The sequence below is a fragment of the Pristiophorus japonicus genome, chromosome 8, assembly GCF_044704955.1.
Source record: "Pristiophorus japonicus isolate sPriJap1 chromosome 8, sPriJap1.hap1, whole genome shotgun sequence".
Classification (NCBI taxonomy): domain Eukaryota; kingdom Metazoa; phylum Chordata; class Chondrichthyes; family Pristiophoridae; genus Pristiophorus; species Pristiophorus japonicus.
In genome coordinates, this window is record NC_091984.1 from 203,372,375 (window position 1) to 203,397,112 (window position 24,738).

The window sequence follows — 24,738 nt, forward strand, 5'->3', positions numbered from 1 at the left end:
TAGGGAGAAACACCCCTGCTCCTCCCAGTTCCACGTCCAGGTAAGTATATTTTAAACACTTACTTTGTTGGTTGCAGCCCCCATCAGGCTCTTTCAGGACCGCCTGTTAGGTTGCATGGCAACATTGTGCTCCTGAACGCAGCCAGCCCATCACTGGCTGCATTCAGGGCAACCCCATATTGCAGAGGGGGGCTTCAAACAGGTGTTAGGCCCCTTATTTGAACATGCAAAGGGTTAACGCATGTTTTAGATGTGGGTTGGACGTTGATTCTTTTCCCTACACCAATATGGCGAGTGGCACACTTCCAGCTCATAAGTAGCATGCATTTCCTGTCTGCCATATTGAAGGATTAGGAGGTCATTTAGCGCTCAAAAAACAAGTGGTGCATAGTCGAATTTCTTGGCAGTTGGATCTCTCTTAAAGTGTAGTGGCTTGGTTTCTGTGAGGATGGAATTAAACTGTATCCTGTAAGCTTTTGCTTGATTTAGTCATTAATATTATATCTGCAGATCTATGCACATAATCTCTACTTCACAATTTATCACATGAACTGTCATTACTGTAACAGTCTATTTGAATGCATTAATTCAGACCTTTGGGATAAAGCTCAATTAGAACATAAGGAATAGGAGCAGGAGTTGGATTTGGGCCATCATCCCTTTTGTCTCTTTAATCTCTCCCGTCTTCCAACCTATCACAGAACTTCCAGTTTGTTCTTTCTCCCCCTCCCCCTTTCATTGCTTGTTAAGAATCTGTTCTTCCCGAACACTCTCGTTGTGACGAAGGGTCATCGACCCGAAACGTTAACTTTGTTTCTCTCCACAGATGCTGCCTGACCTGCTGAGATTTCCAGCATTTTCTGTTTTTATTCCAGATTCCAGCATTCTAAAGGGAACAATTACAGATTACTCATTACTGGATTTGGAGCTAATCGCTCAGATTATTGAGACAGTACAAACTAGTAGAATAAATCCATTTCAAGAGAACTCAAAAAACACAACTTGTGAATATTTGAAGTGAATAATTTTTAAAACGGTCCTAGCATAAAATAATCCCCTGCACGCGACAGCCTCGGCTCACTAGTAGCACTCTCTCTCGTTGGAGTCAATAGGTCATGGGTTTAAGCCGCATTCTGGAGATTTGAGTACATAATCCAGGCAGACACTTCAGTGCAGTACTGAGAGACAGCTGTACAGTCAGAGGTGCCGTCTGTCAGTTGAAATGTTATCAGAAGCCCAATCTGTCTTCTCAGGTGAATGTAAAAGATCCCATGGCACTGTTTCGAAGGAAGAGTTGGGTGTCCTGGTCAATATTTCATCCTCAGCCAACATCACAAAAAATTGATTATCTGTTCATTATCTCATTGCAGTTTGTGGGATCTTGTTCTGCGCCAATTGGCTGCCTCGTTTCCCGACATTACAGCAGTGACTACAATTCAAAAGTACTTCATTGGCTGTGAATTGCTTTGAGGCTGTGAAAAACGCTATATGAATGCAAGTTCTATCTTTCTTTAAGAATCATTCTCAAGTTCACCATAATACGTGGACAAATTAATATCCACAGAGTGCAAGATCGCCCATATTGCTCATGGTGAATTGGAGGATACACTGTTAATGCACAATATATTATCAGGGCCACTCATTTATGGTGATTGAATAGGTGAAACCGCAGGTATGGTATCAAGAGGGAGCAGTGAGCAGGAGGGGAAGTTGGAGGATGAAGAGTAGGAAGGGGAGGGACGTGGAAACATTACCAAGATGTCATCTATCTTGAAGATGGAGCTGGGAATACTTAACATAAGTACAATAAATAGGTATGTTTTCAGCTCGCCAGGCAGGTGTGATGGAACAAGCGTGTCAGGAAACTGTTACAGGAAGTCTTACACATACAGGTAAGTAATAAAATCTTCTGTTTCTTCCTCCCAATATGATTTTGTGACACTAAAGTTATAAGTACAGATGCAACGTCCCAAATCCTGAAACCTCAGGACCGAGGCCATTCTGGATTTCGGGTAGTTCCGGATTTGGAACATATTTCTGCCGTCCCGAATCTGGAAATGCCTGGACCGAGGTTCGGGTATTTCAGGATTTTGGAACAGAAATCCGAAGTCCCGAATCCGGAAACCCTCGGGCCGACTTTCGTGTACCTGTACCTGTATTTTCCGACAGCGCGCTGACCCGACCGAGGAGGGAACACCGGAGGCAGTGGGGAGAAGAGGAGCAGCCAGCCCCAGGACACAGCGCGCTGACCCAACGTCCCGAATTTTGACTTTTGGCACACCCGTATAGTGGGCGAAAAAAAAGCCCGAGAAAAACCTGCGTTGCAGCCCCAAAAACAGCGGTAGGTATGAAGACCTGCAAAAAGGTAAGTTAAAGATTTATTTTTTAATTCTTTTTCAGCGATTAATAGTTAAGTGGCTTGTGAATGTTTTGCGATTTTTTTATTTTTTTGTTTTTTGCAATTTTTTTTTGTGTTCCCCCCCTCCCTGGGCCCAACTCGCAGCGGTAATCGGCCTCGGACTAAAGTTGGCGAGGACCACGGTTCCCGCTGATTTTTACCGCTGTCCTTTAAAAAATAGTGGAGTGATTTTGACGAAAAAATACTGATAGCCGTTTAAAAAGATGTATGGGTTTCAGAATATTTTCCGTATTCCAGATGACCCCTCCACGAATTTCGGAACATTCCCGATTTTGGAACTCTGTATTTGGGAGGTCAAACCTGTACAATTTATTTTACATTAATTACCCACCAAACGTTTATGGTCACAAAAAAGCCAGATGTTAATTTGCATTAAAATGGAAAGTTTACAACTTCACAGGACATTCAATCGTCAAGGAGTTGCCTGCAGGAACCCTACATAGACATAGACAACTATTGGAAACAGATACTTCATGTCAATTGCCTACATAACAACAGTTTCAAAAGTCATCTATTGGATGTGAACAGCTGTGGCAGATAGAAAGCACAATATAAATGCAAGTTCTTTTTAATTACCTGGTTTGATCAAGTTAACACCTTTTTTTGTTTTATGTATCAATGAAGCATAATTTAGCTACATTCATACCGGCAACCGAGGTGAGCATAAAGTCCTAAGACACTAAATTTAACACAAATCATGTATCTGGATATCTCTTCAGAAAAACATGCAAATAAGGCATGTAATTCAAATAGTAAATTAAGTAAATACCTTTTTATGAAAATCCATCTTGATACTGAGAAGTTTGACGTAGACACTTGTCAGCTGCCCATACCGATCATGCATATGGCCCTAGAGGAATTTTTTTTAAATTAGATTTTACCATAAAATTAAAAAGATACAATCCAAAGAGTAAAAGGTACCTTATCGCAATAAAAACAAAGACTACATAAAGGATTTGATTTCAACAGTAATATTGACAAAATAACAAATTTACAATCTACTATTTTAAGAACGTACAAACATAAGAATTTGGAGCAGGAGTAGGCCATACGGCCCTTCGAGCCTGCTCCGCCTTTCAATAAGATCATGGTTGATCAACTCCACTTTCCCGCCCGATCTCCATATCCCTCGATTCCCCTAGACTCCAAAAATCTATCTATCACAGTCTTGAATATATTCATCCACAGCCTTCTGGGGCAGAGAATTCAAAAGATTCACAACTTTCGAAGTGAAGAAATTCCTCCTCATCTCTGGAACTATGCCCCTTCGTTCTAGACACTCCAGTCAGGGGAAACAATCTCTTAGCATCTACCCTGTTAATCCCCTTCAGAATCTTGTATGTTTCAATGAGATCACCTCTCATTCTTCTAAACTTCAGAGAGTATAGGCCCAATCTCTCATTTAATGAAAAGTTCGGAAGAGAATACTTAATCCATATCCAGCACCATCTCTGTATTATCTCACTCATTTGTGAACATTAGTTGCTAATAAATACAAGAGGTTTGATTTATGAACAATTTTTTTCCTTTTAACTGCTACATACCCGAAGGCCTTGGGTAGTCCCAGTTCCACTTTGCCTTGTGTGCAAAGTGAATGAACAGTTATCAGTGTTGCAATTTTTGCTTGTTCCCAATATTTTTTAAACGAATAACATTCTTTATGGCCTAAAGCTTAATCTGACGTGCATAACGTATGAGATAATGTGTGCTACAGGGCAAACAACCCACTGACCTATTATAAACTCTCAACGCATAATGCGTAGGATTGCATTACATCTCCCATCACTTCAGAAGATGGATCAGATCAGCCATGCAATGCTTTTTTTCCATAGCTTTTGAATTAATTTATTCACAAATGGAATTCTTTACAGAAGCCAGCAACACAGATGAGATGAAAACATTATAATAACATTATAATACACCCTATGAACCGGGAGACAGGTTCCAATGGGTTAGTTAAACAAAACCAATCAATCAGTGAAGTCTCTTTGACTTCTTACAGAACTTGAACTGAGAAAGGAACATGCAATTTTGTTCCTCAACAAAAACAGAATACGGTCTTTGCAAGAATCATATAAACACAAGCATAGAGAGCTTAATTTATTCCGGTGTTCCATAGCAAGACAAAACAAACTGCAGATATACAAATATTCTTTTCCATATTCTTAGTTCGTTGCTCTGAAAGCTGGCCTGTCAGATAAAGGTGGTGGGATGAACAATACGAACAATTCTTACAACTTACTAGTCAATCGCCCATGGTGATGAAGCAGGGTTAAGGGTGAGGGATAATTAGACCAAGGCACACACGCCCCATTTTAAAGTCATACATTCTAGCCTTATTTTCATTTTGAATTCCAATTTCCCTATTTATAAAGGAAAATGCCTAAAAAAAACTTGTCACATTGTAATTACGCCCTCCAGCCAGCGATGGTGCTACAGCATCTCCGCTGGCGGATGAGATGAATTACAGCAATTTTCATTATAAATGTGAACTTTGGAATTTTGAATGGGCATAAGATTTTCAATAATTACAGATAGATGGATAAAAATATAACCCTAATTTCTATAATTAGATATGAATACAGTATTTGTATAAATTGCATGATATTCATGATCTGGTGATTGATTACTTCCCATTATTTGGGTAATGTTTTACTGCTGGGGTTTTATAGAACTTTCAACGGTGCCCCATTTTTAAACGACATTTAGTTTAATCTGGACCTCACAGTACATAGGACAAACTTTAATTCAGCTAGCAAAACCATTAAAAACTATTATACTTAGGGGTTTCTCTGCAGAGCGTACTGTCGTCCACCCCATTGACACTGGCTTTACTGCATAGCTACATCAACAGTGCTGGCTGATTCAGTGTAATTTGAGTTGATGGGAGGGTGAACAGAATGTCACAGCATTCCTGATGTGCACCCTTGTGGGCATAACATACAAGATATTTTTCCCTTGGTGGTTGCTTCATTGGAGACTCAATTTCTATATATAGAATAACAGATGGTCGAGATTATTGCAAGGGTCTATTTGGCCCTGAAATAGTGTTTAGCCAGTATGTGAACAATGAAAGTTTATATACAAGTCCAGAAGCTACGAGAGGATACGTATATATGGTGTCAGTCATGGCTCAGTGGTAGCACATTTGCTTAGGAACAGACTGGTGGGCTACTCCACAGTCTTGAGCATAAAATCCAGGCTAACACTCCACTGTAGTACTGAGGGAGTGCTGCATTGTCAGAGGTGCTGTTAAACCGAGGCCCCATTTGCCCTCTCTGGCTGGAGTAAAAGATCCCATGGCACTATTTCGAAAAGAACAGGGGAGTTTCTCCCGGTGTCCTGGCCAATATTTATCCTTCACCCAACATCACAAACAGATTATCTGGTCATTATCTCGTTGCTGTTTGTGGGAGCTTGCTGTGCGCAAATTGGCTGCCACGTTACCTACATTATAACAGTGGCTACACTTCAAAAGTACTTAATTGGCTGTAAAGCGCTTTGGGATGTCTGGAGGTCGTGAAAGGCGCTATATAACTACATCTTTCTTTTCTTGATACCATAGTGATTCATCCCTAAACATTAAACTTAAAACAAACTTACTGGTCTGGAAAATGATTATTTTTGACCTGACCATGCAGAGACCATGTTGGGCACAGACTGCAGTCTTTTACTTCAGGGGAGAGGGAACATTGAATGAAAGTGTTGTTGCAGATCACTAATTCATGCCCCAGTGACCAGCCATAGGCAGAGCTCTGGAAGTGTGTTGTCCATGGGGGCTGAGACGCAGGCCCCAAGCATGACTGGAGAACAATATGGAGAAACTAGAGGGTGGGCGCACTTCATTGGAGAACACCAAAAAAAAGACTCCATGTTAATAATATTACAAACTGCAAAAAGTTATATATTTAAAACAGGTACAGGGATTCAGTGTGCTGTATTTAATCTATACAAATATCCATTGCCTTTTACTCCGAAAGTGTCAACTTGGTACTATCTCAAAACCACCCAAAACAGGCAGTAATTCGAAGGAAAATCCGGCCCACTGTCTCCTCTGCTACATATTGCTGTGGCCCTTTTTGAAGGGCTGCAACAGAGAAAGTGTAAATAGCCTTGAGGTGAAAGTGTTCAAATAGGTGCTGATTTCCTATTAAAAAAAGAACATCCTTTCTTGGAAATGCAAATATGGTTTGCACAATGACTAAGGGGATAAAAACTGCAAAAACCATATTTTCAGGTTCCCTGTTCATAACGCCTCCGCCTCCCAACCCCCCCACCCCCCACCCCTCCCACCGCCCCCCTCTTTCCCCCCCGCTGCGCTCCGAACCCATAGCCCCATGAATATTGGGGCCCAAGTCTTTCTGGACAACTGATTTAGAACTCATTAGTAACAAGGTCACTGGTGACTATGGCCTGCAGTTAGAAACAAACTATGAATTTTACTTTAAATAATAATATCAGACCCGAATATGAAATCTTTAATGAGATGTTTTACAGTGCAAAGTTTAAATTAATCTGCCAAATTGGGATACAGCGAGATCATCACATCAGTAATGATATTCTCAGAGAGAACTCGTTCTGAACTCGTAATTGTTAGATAATTGATAGCACCATCAGTAGCAGTTCAATAGGGATGGGAGATTTTCTAAATTTGTGCATTGAGGATACATATGCATTTTTCTGAATTTATTTTACATTTTCCCATAAAGAACTGATAATAATTGTCAAGGTCCATTGGCCTTATTTTTCATGGATGAATTACAATAATTGTACATTCCTGTCTGGCATAAAAATAAAAAAGGGAAGGTGGCTCAACCGTGGCTATCTAGGGAAATCAGGGATAGTATTAAAGCCAAGGAAGTGGCATACAAATTGGCCAGAAATAGCAGCGAACCCGGGGACTGGGAGAAATTTAGAACTCAGCAGAGGAGGACAAAGGGTTTGATTAGGACAGGGAAAATGGAGTACGAGAAGAAGCTTGCAGGGAACATTAAGGCGGATTGCAAAAGTTTCTATAGGTATGTAAAGAGAAAAAGGTTAGTAAAGACAAACGTAGGTCCCCTGCAGTGAGAATCAGGGGAAGTCATAACGGGGAACAAAGAAATGGCAGACCAATTGAACAAGTACTTTGGTTCGGTATTCACTAAGGAGGACACAAACAACCTTCCGGATATAAAAGGGGTCAGAGGGTCTAGTAAGGAGGAGGAACTGAGGGAAATCTTTATTAGTCGGGAAATTGTGTTGGGGAAATTGATGGGATTGAAGGCCGATAAATCCCCAGGGCCTGATGGACTGCATCCCAGAGTACTTAAGGAGGTGGCCTTGGAAATAGCGGATGCATTGACAGTCATTTTCCAACATTCCATTGACTCTGGATCAGTTCCTATCGAGTGGAGGGTAGCCAATGTAACCCCACTTTTTAAAAAAGGAGGGAGAGAGAAAACAGGGAATTATAGACCGGTCAGCCTGACTTCAGTAGTGGGTAAAATGATGGAATCAATTATTAAGGATGTCATAGCAGCGCATTTGGAAAGAGGTGACATGATAGGTCCAAGTCAGCATGGATTTGTGAAAGGGAAATCATGCTTGACAAATCTTCTGGAATTTTTTGAGGATGTTTCCAGTAAAGTGGACAAAGGAGAACCAGTTGATGTGGTATATTTGGACTTTCAGAAGGCTTTCGACAAGGTCCCACACAAGAGATTAATGTGCAAAGTTAAAGCACATGGGATTGGGGGTAGTGTGCTGACGTGGATTGAGAACTGGTTGTCAGACAGGAAGCAAAAAGTAGGAGTAAATGGGTACTTTTCAGAATGGCAGGCAGTGACTAGTGAGGTACCGCAAGGTTCTGTGCTGGGGCCCCATATGTTTACATTGTACATTAATGATTTAGACGAGGGGATTAAATGTCGTATCTCCAAATTTGCGGATGACACTAAGTTGGGTGGCAGTGTGAGCTGCGAGGAGGATGCTATGAGGCTGCAGAGTGACTTGGATAGGTTAGGTGAGTGGGCAAATGAATGGCAGATGAAGTATAATGTGGATAAATGTGAGGTTATCCACTTTGGTGGTAAAAACAGAGAGTAAGACTATTATCTGAATGGTGACAGATTAGGAAAAGGGAAGGTGCAACGAGACCTGGGTGTCATGGTACATCAGTCATTGAAGGTTGGCATGCAGGTACAGCAGGCGGTTAAGAAAGCAAATGGCATGTTGGCCTTCATAGCGAGGGGATTTGAGTACAGGGGCAGGGAGGTGTTACTACAGTTGTACAGGGCCTTGGTGAGGCCACACCTGGAGTATTGTGTACAGTTTTGGTCTCCTAACTTGAGGAAGGACATTCTTGCTATTGAGGGAGTGCAGCGAAGATTCACCAGACTGATTCCCGGGATGGTGGGACTGACCTATCAAGAAAGACTGGATCAACAGGGCTTGTATTCACTGGAGTTCAGAAGAATGAGAGGGGACCTCATAGAAACGTTTAAAATTCTGACGGGTTTAGACAGATTAGATGCAGGAAGAATGTTCCCAATGTTGGGGAAGTCCAGAACCAGGGGTCACAGTCTAAGGATAAGGGGTAAGCCATTTAGGACCGAGATGAGGAGAAACTTCTTCACCCAGAGAGTGGTGAACCTGTGGAATTCTCTACCACAGAAAGTAGTTGAGGCCAATTCACTAAATATATTCAAAAGGGAGTTAGATGAAGTCCTTACTACTCGGGGGATCAAGGGGTATGGCGAGAAAGCAGGAAGGGGATACTGAAGTTTCATGTTCAGCCATGAACTCATTGAATGGCGGTGCAGGCTAGAAGGGCTGAATGGCCTGCTCCTGCACCTATTTTCTATGTTTCTATGTTTCTATGTAACTTATACTGCTGAATATTTCTTTACATTTTTGAAGCGGTGGTACATTTGTGTTGTTGCAGCTGGACTGTGATTCACCAAGTCTGCCAATGGGTAGCTCAGTTGGTAAATTTGTGCCTGGTGTGGAATGGAGCCCGGCAGGCCACGAAGGACCCAGTTTCGATCCACATTTTGGTATCGTTCGTTGGCTTCAGCCTGGGTGGCGCTACAATTGGCCTTGGCTCTGAGCTTGCTCATGAAAAATTCAATCAGTGTTCCCAAGCTTAGTGTTCTTGCTTTAAAGTGTGGGTGTGTTACTGTTGGATGAGGAGAGGGCTGGGCCCAGAATTGGAGCCTCCCCAATGGCTGAATACCAGGCATGGAAATGACCATTCTAGTGAGGTATTGGAGGAAGGGTAACAATTGTGTAAATGTACCTCACCAGAGGGTGGGAGAAAATTGGAGGGGGTTGGGAAGGTCACAAAATTCATTTAGAATGAGTAGGTCCTAAAATCACTTCATGGAGCTGCTTTCATATTCAATGTAAATAATGCAGAACATTGATATCATAAATCAATTACCTCATTTGTAAGTCTTGCCCATCTAGAATTATATTTCCTTTATTACTATTGATCCAGGGCCAAATAGAGCAAGGCACCTTTCACTTTAGCAAGCTCCTGTATGGAATAAAAGCTCTTGGATGCAAGACAATTGGATAATGGTTACTGTTGTAAGATCGAATGGCTGGGATATAGGACATTTGAGCAAAATGAACTTTCAACAAAGAAAACAAATCTGGCTCTGAATTGATCCAGTGAATAGCTGAGTCATACCTAACAAGGTGGTTCTGGTTTAGTTCCTGGTCTGCAGGGACTGCTAAATCAGCAGGGGAGTTATTGGAGTTGCTACAAGTGACCTCTGCAATTCTAGATTGGCGGGCGGGGGAGGGGGGCGGTGGGTGGCGTGGGGCTGGAAGAAGGAGGAGGAGGTGCTGAGAGGCTGTTTCATCTGGCTGGAGTCTAGAACTAGGAGTCATAGTCTCAGGATAAGGAGATGGCCATTTAGGACTGAGACAATGAGAAACTTCTTTGTTCAGAGGGTTGTGAATTTTTGCAATTCTCTACCCCAGAGGGCTGTGGATGCTCAGTCGTTGAGCATATTCTATACGGAGATCAATAGATTTGTGAACAATAAGGGAATCAAGGGATATGAGGATGGGGCAGGAAAGTAGAGTTGAGGGAGAAGATCAGCCATGATCTTATTGAATGTCAAGCCAGGCTCAAGGGGCCGAATGGCCTACTCCTGCTCCTAATTCTTATGTTTTTGTGTTATTATACTAGGACTATATTCCCCGGAATAAAGTGACTAAGATGAGTCTTAAAAGAGGTTTTTCAAATTCTGAAGGGTTTTGATCGAGTTGGGAGTGGCTATTTACTTTGGCTGGCCAGTCAGAAATGAGGGGTTATCATATGTGAGGAGAGAGATCAGGAGAAAGTTCTTTAGACAGAGGGCTGTTGGGAACATGGAGTGCTTTCCCATAGGGAGTGATTGAGGAAAAGAAAATTGGACTTTCTCCAGGAAAAGTGGATAAATATTTGAGGCAGATGAAGGTGTAAGGCAATGAGGAGGGAGCAGAGCAGTGGCATTAGTTCTGGATTACTCTTCCATAGATACAAGAGCAGAAAAGCCCCCTTTTGTACTGGAAACTTCTATGGTTATATTTGTCCATGTGTTTAATAAATAATTCAGTAATTTTGTCTTGAGATGAGTAACCTCCAGGAATAGCATATCCAATATAAAACTAGCTGCCTAATATGACATGAATTGAATTTCTGTTCACGATTCTCTTATTTTCACTGTTTTAAAATGGCAATTGTGAGTTCCACACTCAAAACAGAGCTTACATTGTTACTAACAGAATATTTGCTCGGAAATGAGGCAAATGGTTTACTGCCACAGGACTTCTTTGGAGGGGGCAAAGTATTCGAACATGCTAATGTTTTGATTGCAAAGTTATTAAGCGATGATGTACAAGAACTCTTCTTGTAATCCCATCAGGACATGCTAAGGGAAGGAGGCCTTTTGTTTTTTGATAAGAAAAAAACTATTGAAATGTGATTTGGAATAGGTGTGAATGCCCTGGTTGCCGTTTTGGAGCGTGGGCAGGAACATCGGCAGGGCCCAGGTACAGAGGAGTGGGAAGGTCGGGGCGGATGAGCGGCGAGTGTTTGTGGCGAGATGCGGTGAATGTTTATGGCGGAGGAGCGGCGAGAGATCGTGGCGGAGGTGCGACAGATGAAGGTACCGGGCCCAGAAGAGCCGAGGGCCCAGGGGCAGCTCGGGCCAGCCCACGCTGCGATATGTGTTCGCACTACATCTGTGCAGCAGAGCAGGTCTCCAGTCAGCCTGGTTAACCATTGCCACTGGATAAAGGCCTCGCTCTGTCAAGCCCATGTGGTGGCTGGTGTGCAACGGTCACCACACGTTAAAAAAATCCAGGCACAGGCATCTTCCACCTCCTCAATTGGAGTTCAGGACTGGAACATCGGGTCCTTTATCGAAACATCTGTGAACTCATGGAAGCAAGTCATCCTGGTTTGAGGGACCGCCTGTGATGATGATGATGATGATGATGATGATGATGAATGAAATGGGTTAACACCTATTGTGAGTTCAAACTGTGTCAAATAGCCCAACATCGATCAGTAACATATTAAAAAATGTACTTCTGCACGTACTTCCTGTCAACTGTTATCTTTATAAATTCCTGTGTTCACACCCACAATGGAAACTGCCCTTGTAAACTTGTCTTGCTATAGTTACACCCTCATCCCACTGCCACCACTGGGAGTAGGTGTTCCATAGACAATTCCATTCTAAATATCGGCACAGGAATTTATAATTGGAACAGAAAAATAAGGACAGAATGCAAGTCTTCAAAATGAAGACTGAGTTACATTGGAGCAGCCTGGTCCAATTACTCCTCCACTCCTCTAACTTACTTCATCTCAAGACTAGACTTTGTCGTGACTCCTCATGTACAATGCCACAGGGGATCAACTAGTAATAGATTAAAAATCTTACATCTACATGCGCTACAAAACCTATTGGCACATTTTGTCAACATTTTTCATAAGAAATGCCCAAGCTCACGTGTCATGCAAAGTGCAGAAAAACTAAAAAGAAAAAAACCATGGATGCATTTCTAAAAACGATTTCAGGCCTCAACTTTCTTAATTAGAATGTCACAATTTTCAAGACTCATCTTACCCATAAATTTCCCATTTCACGGATATGACTTTTATGCCTGGTGAAGTCGTGAAGAACCTAGAAATAAGTAGAAGCAGATTTTTGTGACACAAAGAATTATTTCTCTAAAAAAAATGAAACAGTAAGAATATCAGACAAACTTCTAAGAAACTGGACTGGCTTTCAGAGAAAGAGGGATGTATCTTGCATCCTGACACCTGCAGGTTCAAGTCATAGAGGACAGCAGACCCACCTGGTGACCCAGGCTGCAAAAGGGGCTTCAGTTTTGAGATTATGAAGAATTTAGTTCAGTCTTCAAAATCAGGGTATGCACTTCTGGATAAACTGTAAATATTATTAATCTTAAAAAACTTTGCAAGTCTTGAAGTAGCAAATAACCAAATGTATGGGTAATTTCTGTGTCCCTTAAATGTTCGGCATAATTTTAATGAATCATTCTCCTGGCATTACGAAGAATGTCTTCATTGTGCATAACACACAAAATATTATAAATTAGACAGAGACACTTTTACATTAAGCATGGTCTTCTTGCATAGAGTATCCACGAAGAATTGATTTCCATACAGGTAGTTTTGCTGGAGCATTTTTAAAATTGGCCCGATGATGTTTTCACTATTAAAACATTAAAAGCGTGGGAACTAGTTTGTTTCCCTAATTTATTCAACAGCCTATAGATATTTGTATATTAGCAGTGGAGCTCTAATAAAGCAATATTCAAGAGGAGTCTTCAACCTCTGAGCATCGCATTAACTTTTTTCTTCAAATGTACAAGCATGACATCAGTGCCTGTTGGAAAGCAATGTTTCCCATACGTTTGACCACTATTCTTGGGATGCAGGAAAAGTCAGCCCCCACGTGTGGTCTGAGGCGCATGGATCAGCAGCAATGGGAGTACCATGTACCTGACACCAACTATACAGCATCAATATAAAGGCACCTTGTGAAATGCCTCCCCTAGCTCGCCTCATGTCCTCAAGCTACATACTGCCTGCAGCCAAACAAACCTTCTCTCATGGTACATTCATGTGATAGCATTGTTGGAAACCAGCCTTGCTTCACAATGATGCTGCCATTTTGAATAAATGCACCCCGTGATATGTTTTTTTTTCGATCATGTGATGCAACTTCAGCGGAAATACCATCTAAATGGTTTTTGCGCATTTCTCTGACGATTTTCCACCAAGGTTTCAGCAAACAATCAGGAGAAGCCCCACGTAAATTCCAGGAAGACGTTATTTTGCATGGTACCCCCGCTGTTGCCAGCACACTAGAATATAACGAGGGAGAAATATAGGACTCTGATGGAAACCAGGATGTAACTAGCCCCGAGAACAGAGGTCAAGGCTCAACTTTACATCAGAACGAAGCAGAGAGATAGATTCCCTAGAGGAAGGCGTAGCACTCTGTACCCCTTTGGAGTCACTTTAGCTTCATACTAAATGCTAAACTAGTGAAGTGTGAACACATCATTAGTCTCCTATCAATGCCTCTGCAAGATGAACTTTCAAGCATGCCAGCAATGACTCTCCTTTGATCAGCAACCCCCTTTTCCAGCAAGCATCTGCGGACAAGTTTAGCAACTTGGCCATCTGGTCTAAAAAGACCTGATTCTGATAGATAATTTCCCCGCACACTTTCCCCACAATGATCATTTCCACTTCGCTTTGAGGCAGAACAAAGATAGTTAGATCACAGGGAACGATATCCACCACAGATCATTGCTTTATATACTCTATAATTGTACATTAGGTCTTTGAATGACACTCAACTGAGATCTGTAAACTGAAAACAGAACTCACTCCATTTATTAAAAATACATTGAATTTACTTTATAAGATTGCTGTGATAAAACATAAAAAATAATTTAAATGAATGACCCAACAGTCCCTGATTTTGACCGGTCTTACAGAAGAACTTTCAAAATTAGACAAAAAGTGACTTACATTTGGATGCCCATCTCTCAGGACTTTGTGGAGGACGTGACAGAACTTCCAGCTCATGATGGAGCTGCTGGATAATGGAAGACCAATGGCGTAGGACCAGAAGGTAAATGCCCCTTTCTCATGGTGCGTCCCCAATATAATTCATTCAAAGGAGTCAAGAAAACATACAAGTAGCAGTTTCAAAAAATGACACAGCTGAATCATTTAAAATGAATATGCATCTGTCTCACATTACCAACTCCTGATGACGGGTATAATCACGAATTCTGCTTCAGTCTCTAAGGAACATTCAATAAGATCCAGCAGAATGTTCTTTTAGAAAGATAGAAGATTAAAATAAGATCCTCCTGCGAGAATAAAATTCTTTCATTCCACAAAGCAGGGCATTTTCATTCCACTTACTCTTCAGTCAGATTCAGTAGTTTGAGGTGGGAGCATTCAAGGAAGAGACAAATTTAGAACCAGTCCCCGGTTTAAGCAAACTTTACCATAGCTTAATTCACTTGCAGCCTTAAACAGCCATTGTTCTTAAAACTGTATCATACCCCCAACTCAACATTTAGAAAATTAAACGCTCCATTTTTGTTGTTGCAACCTTATCTGGGTATATGCTTGGGCTATCATTTCCTGAATAATTATCACAAGAGTTACGGTTTAGTGAGAAAGAGAGAAAAACAAACAGTATCTGACTTGATGTCAAATGGAGAGTCTGGGGACCTGAGTTTGGTCAACTTACCGTCGGCTGCTGCCGAGTTTTCTCAGCGGTCTCGATGTTTTCTGGGCACTCTTTTCTCCAAGCGAGTTTGGTCAGGCCCTCACGCCGGCGGGGAGAGAAGACCGCTAGGGAGCGTCCGCTGGCGTGCAACACCCACAAGAGTCCTCCCGCCCGTTGAGTTATAAGATTGGTCCGGGCGATCCTCTGCTCCAGCAGCAGACGAGACTGCTGCGTGGAGGTAGGTCTTATCTGAACGGTAAGTATGAAGACCTGCAAGAAAAGTTTGGTGCACTTTTCTTTATTACTTTTGCAGGGATTTAGGTGGATGGGGTCCCCTGAAAGATTTGGGCAGTTATGGGCCTTATCCAGACCCTGAATTTCGGCCTCCATATGTATAAGTGTGGCCATGGAATGGGAAAGAGAGTGGGTGACACTGTTGATAACACATTTCCATTTCACTTCAAGGAGCTGAGTCAAACCCAAGTTAGAAAGATGGGATGAAAGTTTCACCTCAATGCCAGCTTCAAGGTAGTCCCAGCCCAGTGTCCCATGGCCATGGGTCCACAGTACAAAATGGTCAATAAATTAGCAATAATCAGAATACTGATAAAGGATGGCTGGTATGAGAAATGGAAACATCACATCGATGCAGTAGAGAGTTTTCAGGCTGGAGTTAAGGCATATTGTTAACGCACGATGGGAGGGAGATTTACTCTTCATCTCGTCTATACTCTACCCAAATATATGTTGATAGTTAGTCAAAATAGAAAAAATGTTTTAATTCCCAGGCCAGCATATTCCTCAGTTGATGGGTGTCGAAGTTGCCCAATGAATAGTGACCACAGTAAGTCACGTCAAACTTTTCTAAAAGCTTGTGTACAGTTTTGGTCTCCTAATCTGAGGAAGGACATTTTTTGCTATTGAGGGAGTGCAGCAAAAGTTCATCAGACTGATTCCCGGGTTGGCAGGACTGACATATGAAGAAAGACTGGATCAACTAGGCTTATATTCACTGGGATTTAGAAGAATGAGAAAGGATCTCATAGAAACATATAAAATTCTGACAGGATTGGACAGGTTAGATGCAGGAAGAATGTTCCCGATGTTGGGGAAGTCCAGAACCAGAGGTCATAGTCTAAGGATAAGGGGTAAGCCATTTAGGATCGAGATGAGGAGAAATTTCTTTACTCAGAGAATTGTGAACCTGTGAAATTCTTTACCACAGAAAGTTGTTGAGGCCAGTTCGTTAGATATATTCAAAAGGGAGTTAGATGTGGCCCTTACGGCTAAAGGGATCAAGGGTTATGGAGAGAAAGCAGGAATGGGGTAGTGAAGTTGCATGATCAGCTATGATCATATTGAATGGTGGTGCAGGCTCGAAGGGCCGAATGGCCTACTCCTGCACCTATTTTCTATATTTCTATGTTTCTAAAAGTCATACAATGGACTTTACCTTGCGTTATTGAGATGAATCTAGGAAGGAATTTTTTTTTAAACAAAAAGGATACTGCGTGCATGCTTTTCTTTGACGGGTACCTCCTGGCTGTTAATAGCTTTGCTGATGCTGGCAGCCTGGAAGAGAAAAAAAAGATAGCAATAGTCAGCTAGATCTAAACACTGACATCAGGAGAATTCAGACAGTTGGAGCTATAGGAACTGGACCAAGGCAGCTTTTCAAAAGAAATTTGAGCTGAATCTCCTCACTTCACTCATTACACAGACATTCTAATGCTTCCCCGTACAGCCCAGATATACCATGCACAGCAACAGTCAATTAGGCCCGGGGCGGGGGAGGAGCTTCATTTGGCCCAACCTCAAGACCAGGAACTTGAGTGGGAATCCAAACGATGCACAAGGAAAGAAATACTTCAGTTTGCTTAACATACACAAGATCTGCCTAATGGAAGTGTCAGCTAGAAACCATATATTTGTATGAATTGTGATTCAATTTGTGGTGTCCCTGCACCTTACTACAAATTCACACGAGGCATGTACTTCAGACACAGTCACGACGTGACCTTAACCTTAATTCCCAGGACCAAGAAGTGCTGACCCTGGGTGGGACCTCCCCTTTTATACCTGGAAACCCAGGTGAGGAGTGTCTCCCACAAGTTCACCCCCTGTGGTCAGAGTGTGCATTTCTAGGTTATAAGTACAATGTACAGGAGTTGCATGAAGGTTACAGTTACATGATGGTTACGTACATGACATCACCTCCCCCTTACGTCTTTTTGTGTCAAAGGTTAAGTCTTTCAGGTGGTCGACGCTCTCTCGTGGAGCGCCGCAGTTGTGGCTCTGGTGACTGAGCCTTGGCATGCGTCTCTGTCACCTGAGGTGATTCCAGCCTGTCCGGGCTGGCCGCAGGGACTGTGCATGCTGTGGACTATTCTTGTTGCTCGTCCACTGGCAGTGGTGTAAGTGACATCTCATGCTCTTCTTCAGGTTCCTCCGTGTCTATGCTGAACCTTTTCTTTACTTGGTCCAAGTGTTTGCGGCACATCTGCCCATTGTTTAGTCTGACCACTATGACCCTATTCCCTTCTTTGCCAATTACTGTGCCCTCAAGCCACTTGGGTCCCAAAGTATGGTTAAGAACAAATACCGGGTCATCCATTTCTATACACCTCCCCCTTGAGTTTCAATCATGGAACTCAGTTTGGGATTGGCGCTTGCCCTCAACAATGTCTGCCAGGGCTGGGTGAATGAGGGACAGCCACGTTTTAAGCGTGCGTTTCATGAGGAGTTCCGCTGGCGGGAATCCCGTGAGCGAGTGCAGGCGGGACTTGTAGGTCAGCAGGAGGCGCGATAGGCGGTACTGAAGGGAGGGTCCTTGAATGCGTAGCATGCCCTGTTTTATGACTTAGACCGCACGTTTCGCCTGGCCATTGGAAGCCGGCTTGAATGGCGCTGTCAGGATGTGTTTGATACCATTGCCCGACATAAACTCCTGGAATTCATAGCTGGTGAAACACAGGCATGATGTCCGGCAAGCCGTGGGTCGCAAAAACCGTATGCAGACTCTCCACGGTGATGGATGTCGTGCACGAGTTTAATATGATGCACTCGATCCACTTCAGGAACATTTTCCCCATGAACGGGCCCGCATAGTCTACGTGAATACGTGACCATGGCCTGGTGGGCCAGGGCCACGGGCTGAGTGGGGCCTCCTTGGGGGCATTGCCCAGCTGGACACACGTCGTGCACCTGCGAACCCAGTGTTCCAGGTCTGAGTCAATCCCCGGCCACCATACATGTGACCGGGCAATGGCCTTCATTAACACGATGCCAGGGTGCTCGCTGTGAAGTTCCCTGATGAACGCTTCCCTTCCTTTCTGGGGCATGACTACCCAGCTGCCCCATAGCAGGCAGTCGGCTTGGATGGAGAGCTCATCCATCCGTCTCTGAAACGGTCTGACCTCCTCGGGGCACGCCCTGTGTGCGGGCGCCCAATCCCCAGTCAGAACACATTTCTTTATCATGGATAGGAGGGGGTCTCTGTTAGTCCAATGTTTGATCTGGTGGGCTGTGATGGGCGAGCCTGCGGTGTCAAAAGCCTCAACGGCCATGACCATCTCAGTGCTCTGCTCCAACGCCCCCTCGGTGGTGGCCAATGGGAGCCTGCTGAGCGCGTCAGCGCAATTTTCGGTGCCTGACCGGTGCCGTATGGTGTAGTCATACGCAGCCAGCGTGAGAGCCCATCACTGTATGCGAACTGACACATTGGCATTGACAGCTTTGCTGTTGGACAAAAGGGATGTTAACGGCTTGTGGTCCGTTTCTAGCTCAAACCGTCTACCGAAAAGGTACTGGTGCATCTTTTTCACACCGTAAACACAAGCGAGTGCTTCCTTTTCGACCATGCTGTATCCATGCTCTGCCTGGGAGAGTGACTTGGAGGCATAAGCCACCGGTTGGAGTCGGCCGTCATCATTACCTGCTGCAAAACACACCCAACCCCGTAGGATGATGCATCACACGTTAAAACCAGTTTTTTACAGGGGTCATACAAAGTCAACAGTTTGTTAGAACACAGCAGGTTCCTCGCCTTATTGAAAGCCCGTTCTTGACAGTCCCCCCAAAGCCATTCACAACCTTTACGCAGGAGCATGTGTAATGGCTCTAACAATGTGCTTAAGTTCGGCAGAAAGTTCCCGAAATAGTTCAAAAGTCCCATTAATGATCGCAACTCCAACGTGTTGCCGGACCTGGGCGCCCGACAGATCGCCTCCGTTTTTGATTCAGTGGGCTGGATCCCATCTGCGGTAACCCTCCTTTGGCCTTTTTCAGCCACAAGCCTACCCGGTCCAGTCAGCATAGCACCTCCTCCAGGTTGTGGAGGTGTTCCTCAGTGTCTCAACCCGTTATAAGGATGTCGTCTTGAAATATGATTGTTCCAGGAATAGATTTGAGCAAGCTTTCCATGTTTATCTGAAAGATAGCTGCCACCGAACGAATGCCAAACGGACACCTGTTGTAGATAAATAATCTCTTGTGTGTCGTGATGGTGGTCAGTAGCTTGGATTCCTCAGCCAGTTCCTGAGTCATGTAGGCCGAAGTGAGGTCCAGTTTCGTGAACAGCTTGCCCCCTGCCAGCGTGGCAAAATGGTCCTCCGCTCTCGGGAGCGGGTATTGGTCTTGGTGGCTTTGTAGTCGCCACAAATCCTGACCGAGCCATCTGCTTTAAGGACAGGAACGATGGAACTTGCCCAGTCACTGAAATCAACGGCCGAAATTATGCCCTCTCTGAGCAGCCTGTCCAATTCACTTTCAATTTTCTCACGCATCACATACGGCACCGCTCTGGCTTTGTGGTGCATTGGTCTGACGCCCGGAGTGATGCGTATCACTACTTTAATGCCCTTGAACGTTCCGACACTGGGTTGAAACAGTGACCCAAATTTTTGTAGGACCTGTGAGCATGAACTTCGCTCCACAGATGAAATGGCGTGCATGTTCCCCCATTTCCAATTCATCTCGGCTAGCCAACTCCTCCCCAAGAGTGCGGGGCCATTTCCCGGGACGATCCTGAATGGCAGCCGGTTCTGTGATCCATTATGTGTTACCACCAAGTTTGCACTGCCTAGCACTGGGATGATCTCTTTGGTATATGTCCGTAGCTGTGTGTCAATGCGTTCCAGTTTGGGCCTGCTAGCTCTGTGTGGCCATAGTCTCTCAAATTGTTGGGTGCTCATAAGTGACTGGCTAGCTCACGTGTCCAGCTCCATACACACCGGGATGCCATTCAATAAAACTTTCATCATCATGGGTGGCGTTTTAGTGTATGAGCTGTGGACGTCAGCCACATGAACCCGCTGAACTTCAGCATCCATGGCTTTTCCCCAGGCATCATCCTGCATTGCAGACCCCTTGTCTGGTTCCTCTGTCTCGCAGATTAGCCTCGGTACAGCTTTTTTGCACATCCTGGCCAAGTGTCCACTGACGTTACAACTCGTACAGGTATATTGCTGAAACCTGCAGCTTTTCGCAGTATGTCTACCCCGGCACCTCCAGCATGAGCTGAGATTGTTATTAACAAAGGGGCTGTTACCAGGCATTCCTCTCTGATTGCCCATTTGGTTGTTTCTAAGCACTCTGATGGTGGGTGTTAATGGTCCCATCGCGGGAGGCATTGTTCCTCGTGATGGCGTGAATTGCCAATCCCCTTTCCATTGTCCCTGTTGCGGGCCCACCCTAGAGTCCCTTGCCTGCCTGCGGGGTTCCGAGCCGTGTTCACCATGTTAACTCCCTGGTCCATCGCCACGTTGGGACCAGGGCTGCGTGCGTAAATTTGTTTGGTCTCCTCTTCCCCTGCCATGAAGGTCTGAGCTATCAACTCCGCCCCTTCTAAAGTCAAATCCTTGGTCTTTATGAGCTTCCTGAAAATCCCGGCATGATTAATGCTCTCAATGAAGAAATCTTTTAACATCTCCCCCCTGCAGGCGTCTGTGAACTTACAGAAACTGGCCAAGCGCCGCAGGTCCGCAACAAAGTCCGAGATGTTTTGTCCCTCCCGACGCCGGTGTGTGTAGAACCGGTGCCGGGCCATGTGTACGCTACTCGGCGGCTTGAGATGCTCACTGATCAGCTGGCTGAGCTCTTCAAAGGACTTGTCCGCTGGCTTTTGGGGTGCGAGCAGGTCTTTCATCAGCGCATATGTCTGTGGTCCGCAGCTGGTCAGTAGATGCGCCCTCCGCTTGTCAGCCGCTGTCGCTCCCAGCCAGCCCTTCGTGACAAAGCTCTGCTGGAGTCTTTCCACGAAGTCAGCCCAATTCTCACCCACACAGTAATATTCCCCTGTGCTGCCAGTGGCCATCCTCGTGCTTCAGTGATTCCTGTTTCTCGTCGCCAAATGTGGTGTCCCTGAGCCTTACTACAAATTCACACGAGGCATGTACTGCAGACACAGTCACTACGTGACCTTAACCTTTATTCCCAGGACCAAAGAGTGCTGACCCTGGGTGCGACCTCCCCTTTTATACCTGGAAACCCAGGTGAGGAGTGTCTCCCACAAGTTCACTCCCTGTGGTCAGGGTGTGCATTTCTAGGGTATAAGTACAGTATACAGGAGTTGCATGAAGGTTATAGTTACATGAAGATTACCGTTGCATGATGGTTACATACATGACACAATTGATAGCAGCTTTTTCTATCTTCCTCTCCGTCAAACAATTTACTGCCATGCAAAAGTGTCTTTGTGTGTAATGAGCGCTATAGAAATGCAGGCTGTTGTTGATCTGCACCTTATACTTTGTTCCCTCACAATCTGAAAGACAAGTACCTTTTGACATCAATGAAGGAGGTACAATATTGAGCGCTAAATAATTAATTTTGTTATTACTAAAACTAACTGGCTAATTTTTAAAAAAATGCACAATACACACCAAGCAAGTCACTGTTGATCAGTTCTTCAGTTTTTCAGAAAGAGTGAAACCTCCTGGATCTTGAAGACCGGATGGCCTACACTTTAAAATGATTTATTAAGTGTAAGGATGTTCTGACATTTGAAAAATTGTTTTCTTCAATCTTTTTGGCGAACTATCACTCCCCTCCCTAAAGTCACCTCTATTGGTCTGGCGGATAGGATACTCTGGTTCATACACATCTTTAAGACCACAGTGAATGCTCCTCTTTAGTGATCCTACAATCAGCCATGTCTTGAGTGGAGTAGGAAGGGATTCCCCGGCCCTTCAATTCAGTTTTCTCTCCTTTTCCAGGAACAGGGGGAACTTATGCTTGTAATATAAGGAGGGATATACTTGCATTGGAGGCTGTTCAGAGAAGGTCCACGAGGTTCATTGTTGAGATGAAGGGGTTGACTTATGAAGAAAGGTTGGGCCTATACTCATTAGAGTTTAGAAGAATGAGCGGTGATCTTATTGAAACATATAAGGTACTGACAAGGTAGATGCAGAGAGGATGTTTCCCCTTGTGGGGGAACCTAGAACTAGGGGGCATAGTTTCAGAATAAGGAGTTGCCCATTTAAAATTGAGATGAGGCGGAATTTCTTCTCAGAGGGTTGTAAATCTGTGGAATTATCTGCCCCAGATAGCTGTGGAGGCTGGGTCAGTGAATATATTTAAAGTGGAGATAGACAGATTTTTGGGCGATAAGGGAGTGAAAGGTTATGGGCAGCAGGCAGGGAAGTGGAGCTGAGTCCATGATCAGATCAGCCATGATCTTATTGAATGGCGGAGCAGGCTCGAGAGGCCAAATGGCCTACTCCTACTCCTATTTCTTATGCTCTTATACAAGAGGAGTCCAAACAATTCGCTTTCATGGTTCAACTCCCAGGCATGCAATGGAAAGGATTCCTACAGTCTATCTTTAAAATCAAGCTGCAAGGTGGAGTTGTGGCAAAAAAGGGAAGCAGTTGCTGGGAAGGAGGTCTCCATGCTATACAACAAGGACACCTCGTATCCTGGAGGTGGAATCTGCCTCAAAGCCTCTCATGAGGTCCTGGACTATAACTGGTGATGAGAAAACCTGATACGCAGCACCAGACTCGGATGTCTAGAACATCATTGTGGCTGGCACAGCACTGTCACAAGGGGAGTCTGAGTACTAAGGTCAGTCAAGGCTGGGGTTCGGGGAGTTAAATTCTACCTCTTACTCAAAAGGAATGTTCGACTGTTGTAGCCACCAGCATAGTCCTGGACTGAAAAATAACTTTTGTATACTCAATTGCAGATGATTTAATATTCTAAAAGTAAAGAGGCATGTTAGTATTTTTACCATAAATAACACTCAAATTTAAATATTACAAATTCTTTAAATTTCACAATAAATCCTTAACAAAAACTGAAAATGCTGGAAATACTCAGCAGGTCAGGCAGCATCTGTAAAGAGAGAAACAGAGTTAACGTTTCAGGTCGATGAACTTTCATCAGAACTTCGTCAGACCTGCTGAGTATTTCCAGCATTTTCTATTTTTTATGGCAAGGAATATTAATTGGGTCAATAAACCCTTTATCGTTTCCGAGAATGCAATTTGCTATGGTTATAATACATTAATATTTAAATAAAGTTGAAAGTTCCAACAGTTTCCCTATATGTTTACTACATTAAAACAGTGACTACACTTCAAAAGTATTTCATTGGCTGTAACGCACTTTGGGATGCCATGAGGCCTTGAAAGGTGCAATATAAATGCAAGTCTTTTTTATTCTTCTACTGCAAGAACATTTATTCTGAAATCCTGAAGCTGTAGCCCATGGGTGTAGAAACTGTGCAAGATGTGCTAGATCCATGAGATTATTGAGTTTGCTTGTTGCTGTAATGTGAAGGTTATTAGTCACGCCAAAAACACTATGAAGTGAGCCTGGCAACTCCTACATTTCAACAACGCAAGAAATAGTTTCTAAATTACAGCTCCATTTAAAATAATTGCACTGTTCCTATTTAATTAAGTTCACCTAGTTGTGCATTATGGGTGCCTATGGAGCATAGCCTCTGGAACTTCCTTCAATTATAGTCAGGGTGGAAATTCTGAAGAATTCTTCTCGAAATTGGTTATAGTTTTTTTTCTCTCACCTCCCCAGGAGTTAGTGTTACTCGGGGTAAGGGAGTGCAGCATAAAAGGTTACACCATCTAGTGGATAGGATCAGCACTGATAGGCCCCAACGATTTTGAACAGGTTAACTGTTAACGCCCCAGTGGTGCATCAGCAGGCCGGGGCCATTAGAGGGAGCGGCGTACAGCGGCCCGGCCCAGAAATCGGCACAGTCCCGGCCTGCAAGACCATCAGCAAGCCGGGGCCATTAAAAGGGAGCAGCATGTGGCGGCATGCCACTTCAGGGAGCAACGCGTGCTGCTGCAGGAGGGCGACGGCTGACTGCAATGCGGGCAGGTACAGCAGGAGCGGCGAGGTCGGGATGAAGGAGCGGCAAGAATCCATAGAGGGATGTGATCGGGGCCCAGGAGAGGCTAAAGTTCAGGGCCCAGAAGAGGCGAGGGCCCAGGGGCAGCACGGGCCAGCCCACACTGCGATATGTGTGCGCACTAGGTCCGTGCAGCAGAGCTGGTCTCCAGTCGTCTTGGTTAATCTGTG

General features: G+C 44.0%; 1 protein-coding gene across 2 annotated transcripts in view; it reads right to left on the reverse strand.

Moving 5' to 3' along the window:
• hip1rb (huntingtin interacting protein 1 related b) overlaps positions 1-24,738 on the reverse strand; it is a 179,631-nt gene that overhangs the window by 106,902 nt on the left and 47,991 nt on the right. For both annotated transcript variants that reach the window (XM_070887784.1, XM_070887783.1), the window contains exons 2-5: positions 16,697-16,761; positions 14,475-14,616; positions 12,532-12,588; positions 3,189-3,269 (exon numbers count right to left, since the gene is read on the reverse strand). In XM_070887784.1, coding sequence (XP_070743885.1) covers positions 3,189-3,269; positions 12,532-12,588; positions 14,475-14,616; positions 16,697-16,761 — 345 coding nt within the window. The remainder of the gene's footprint in view (positions 1-3,188; positions 3,270-12,531; positions 12,589-14,474; positions 14,617-16,696; positions 16,762-24,738) is intronic.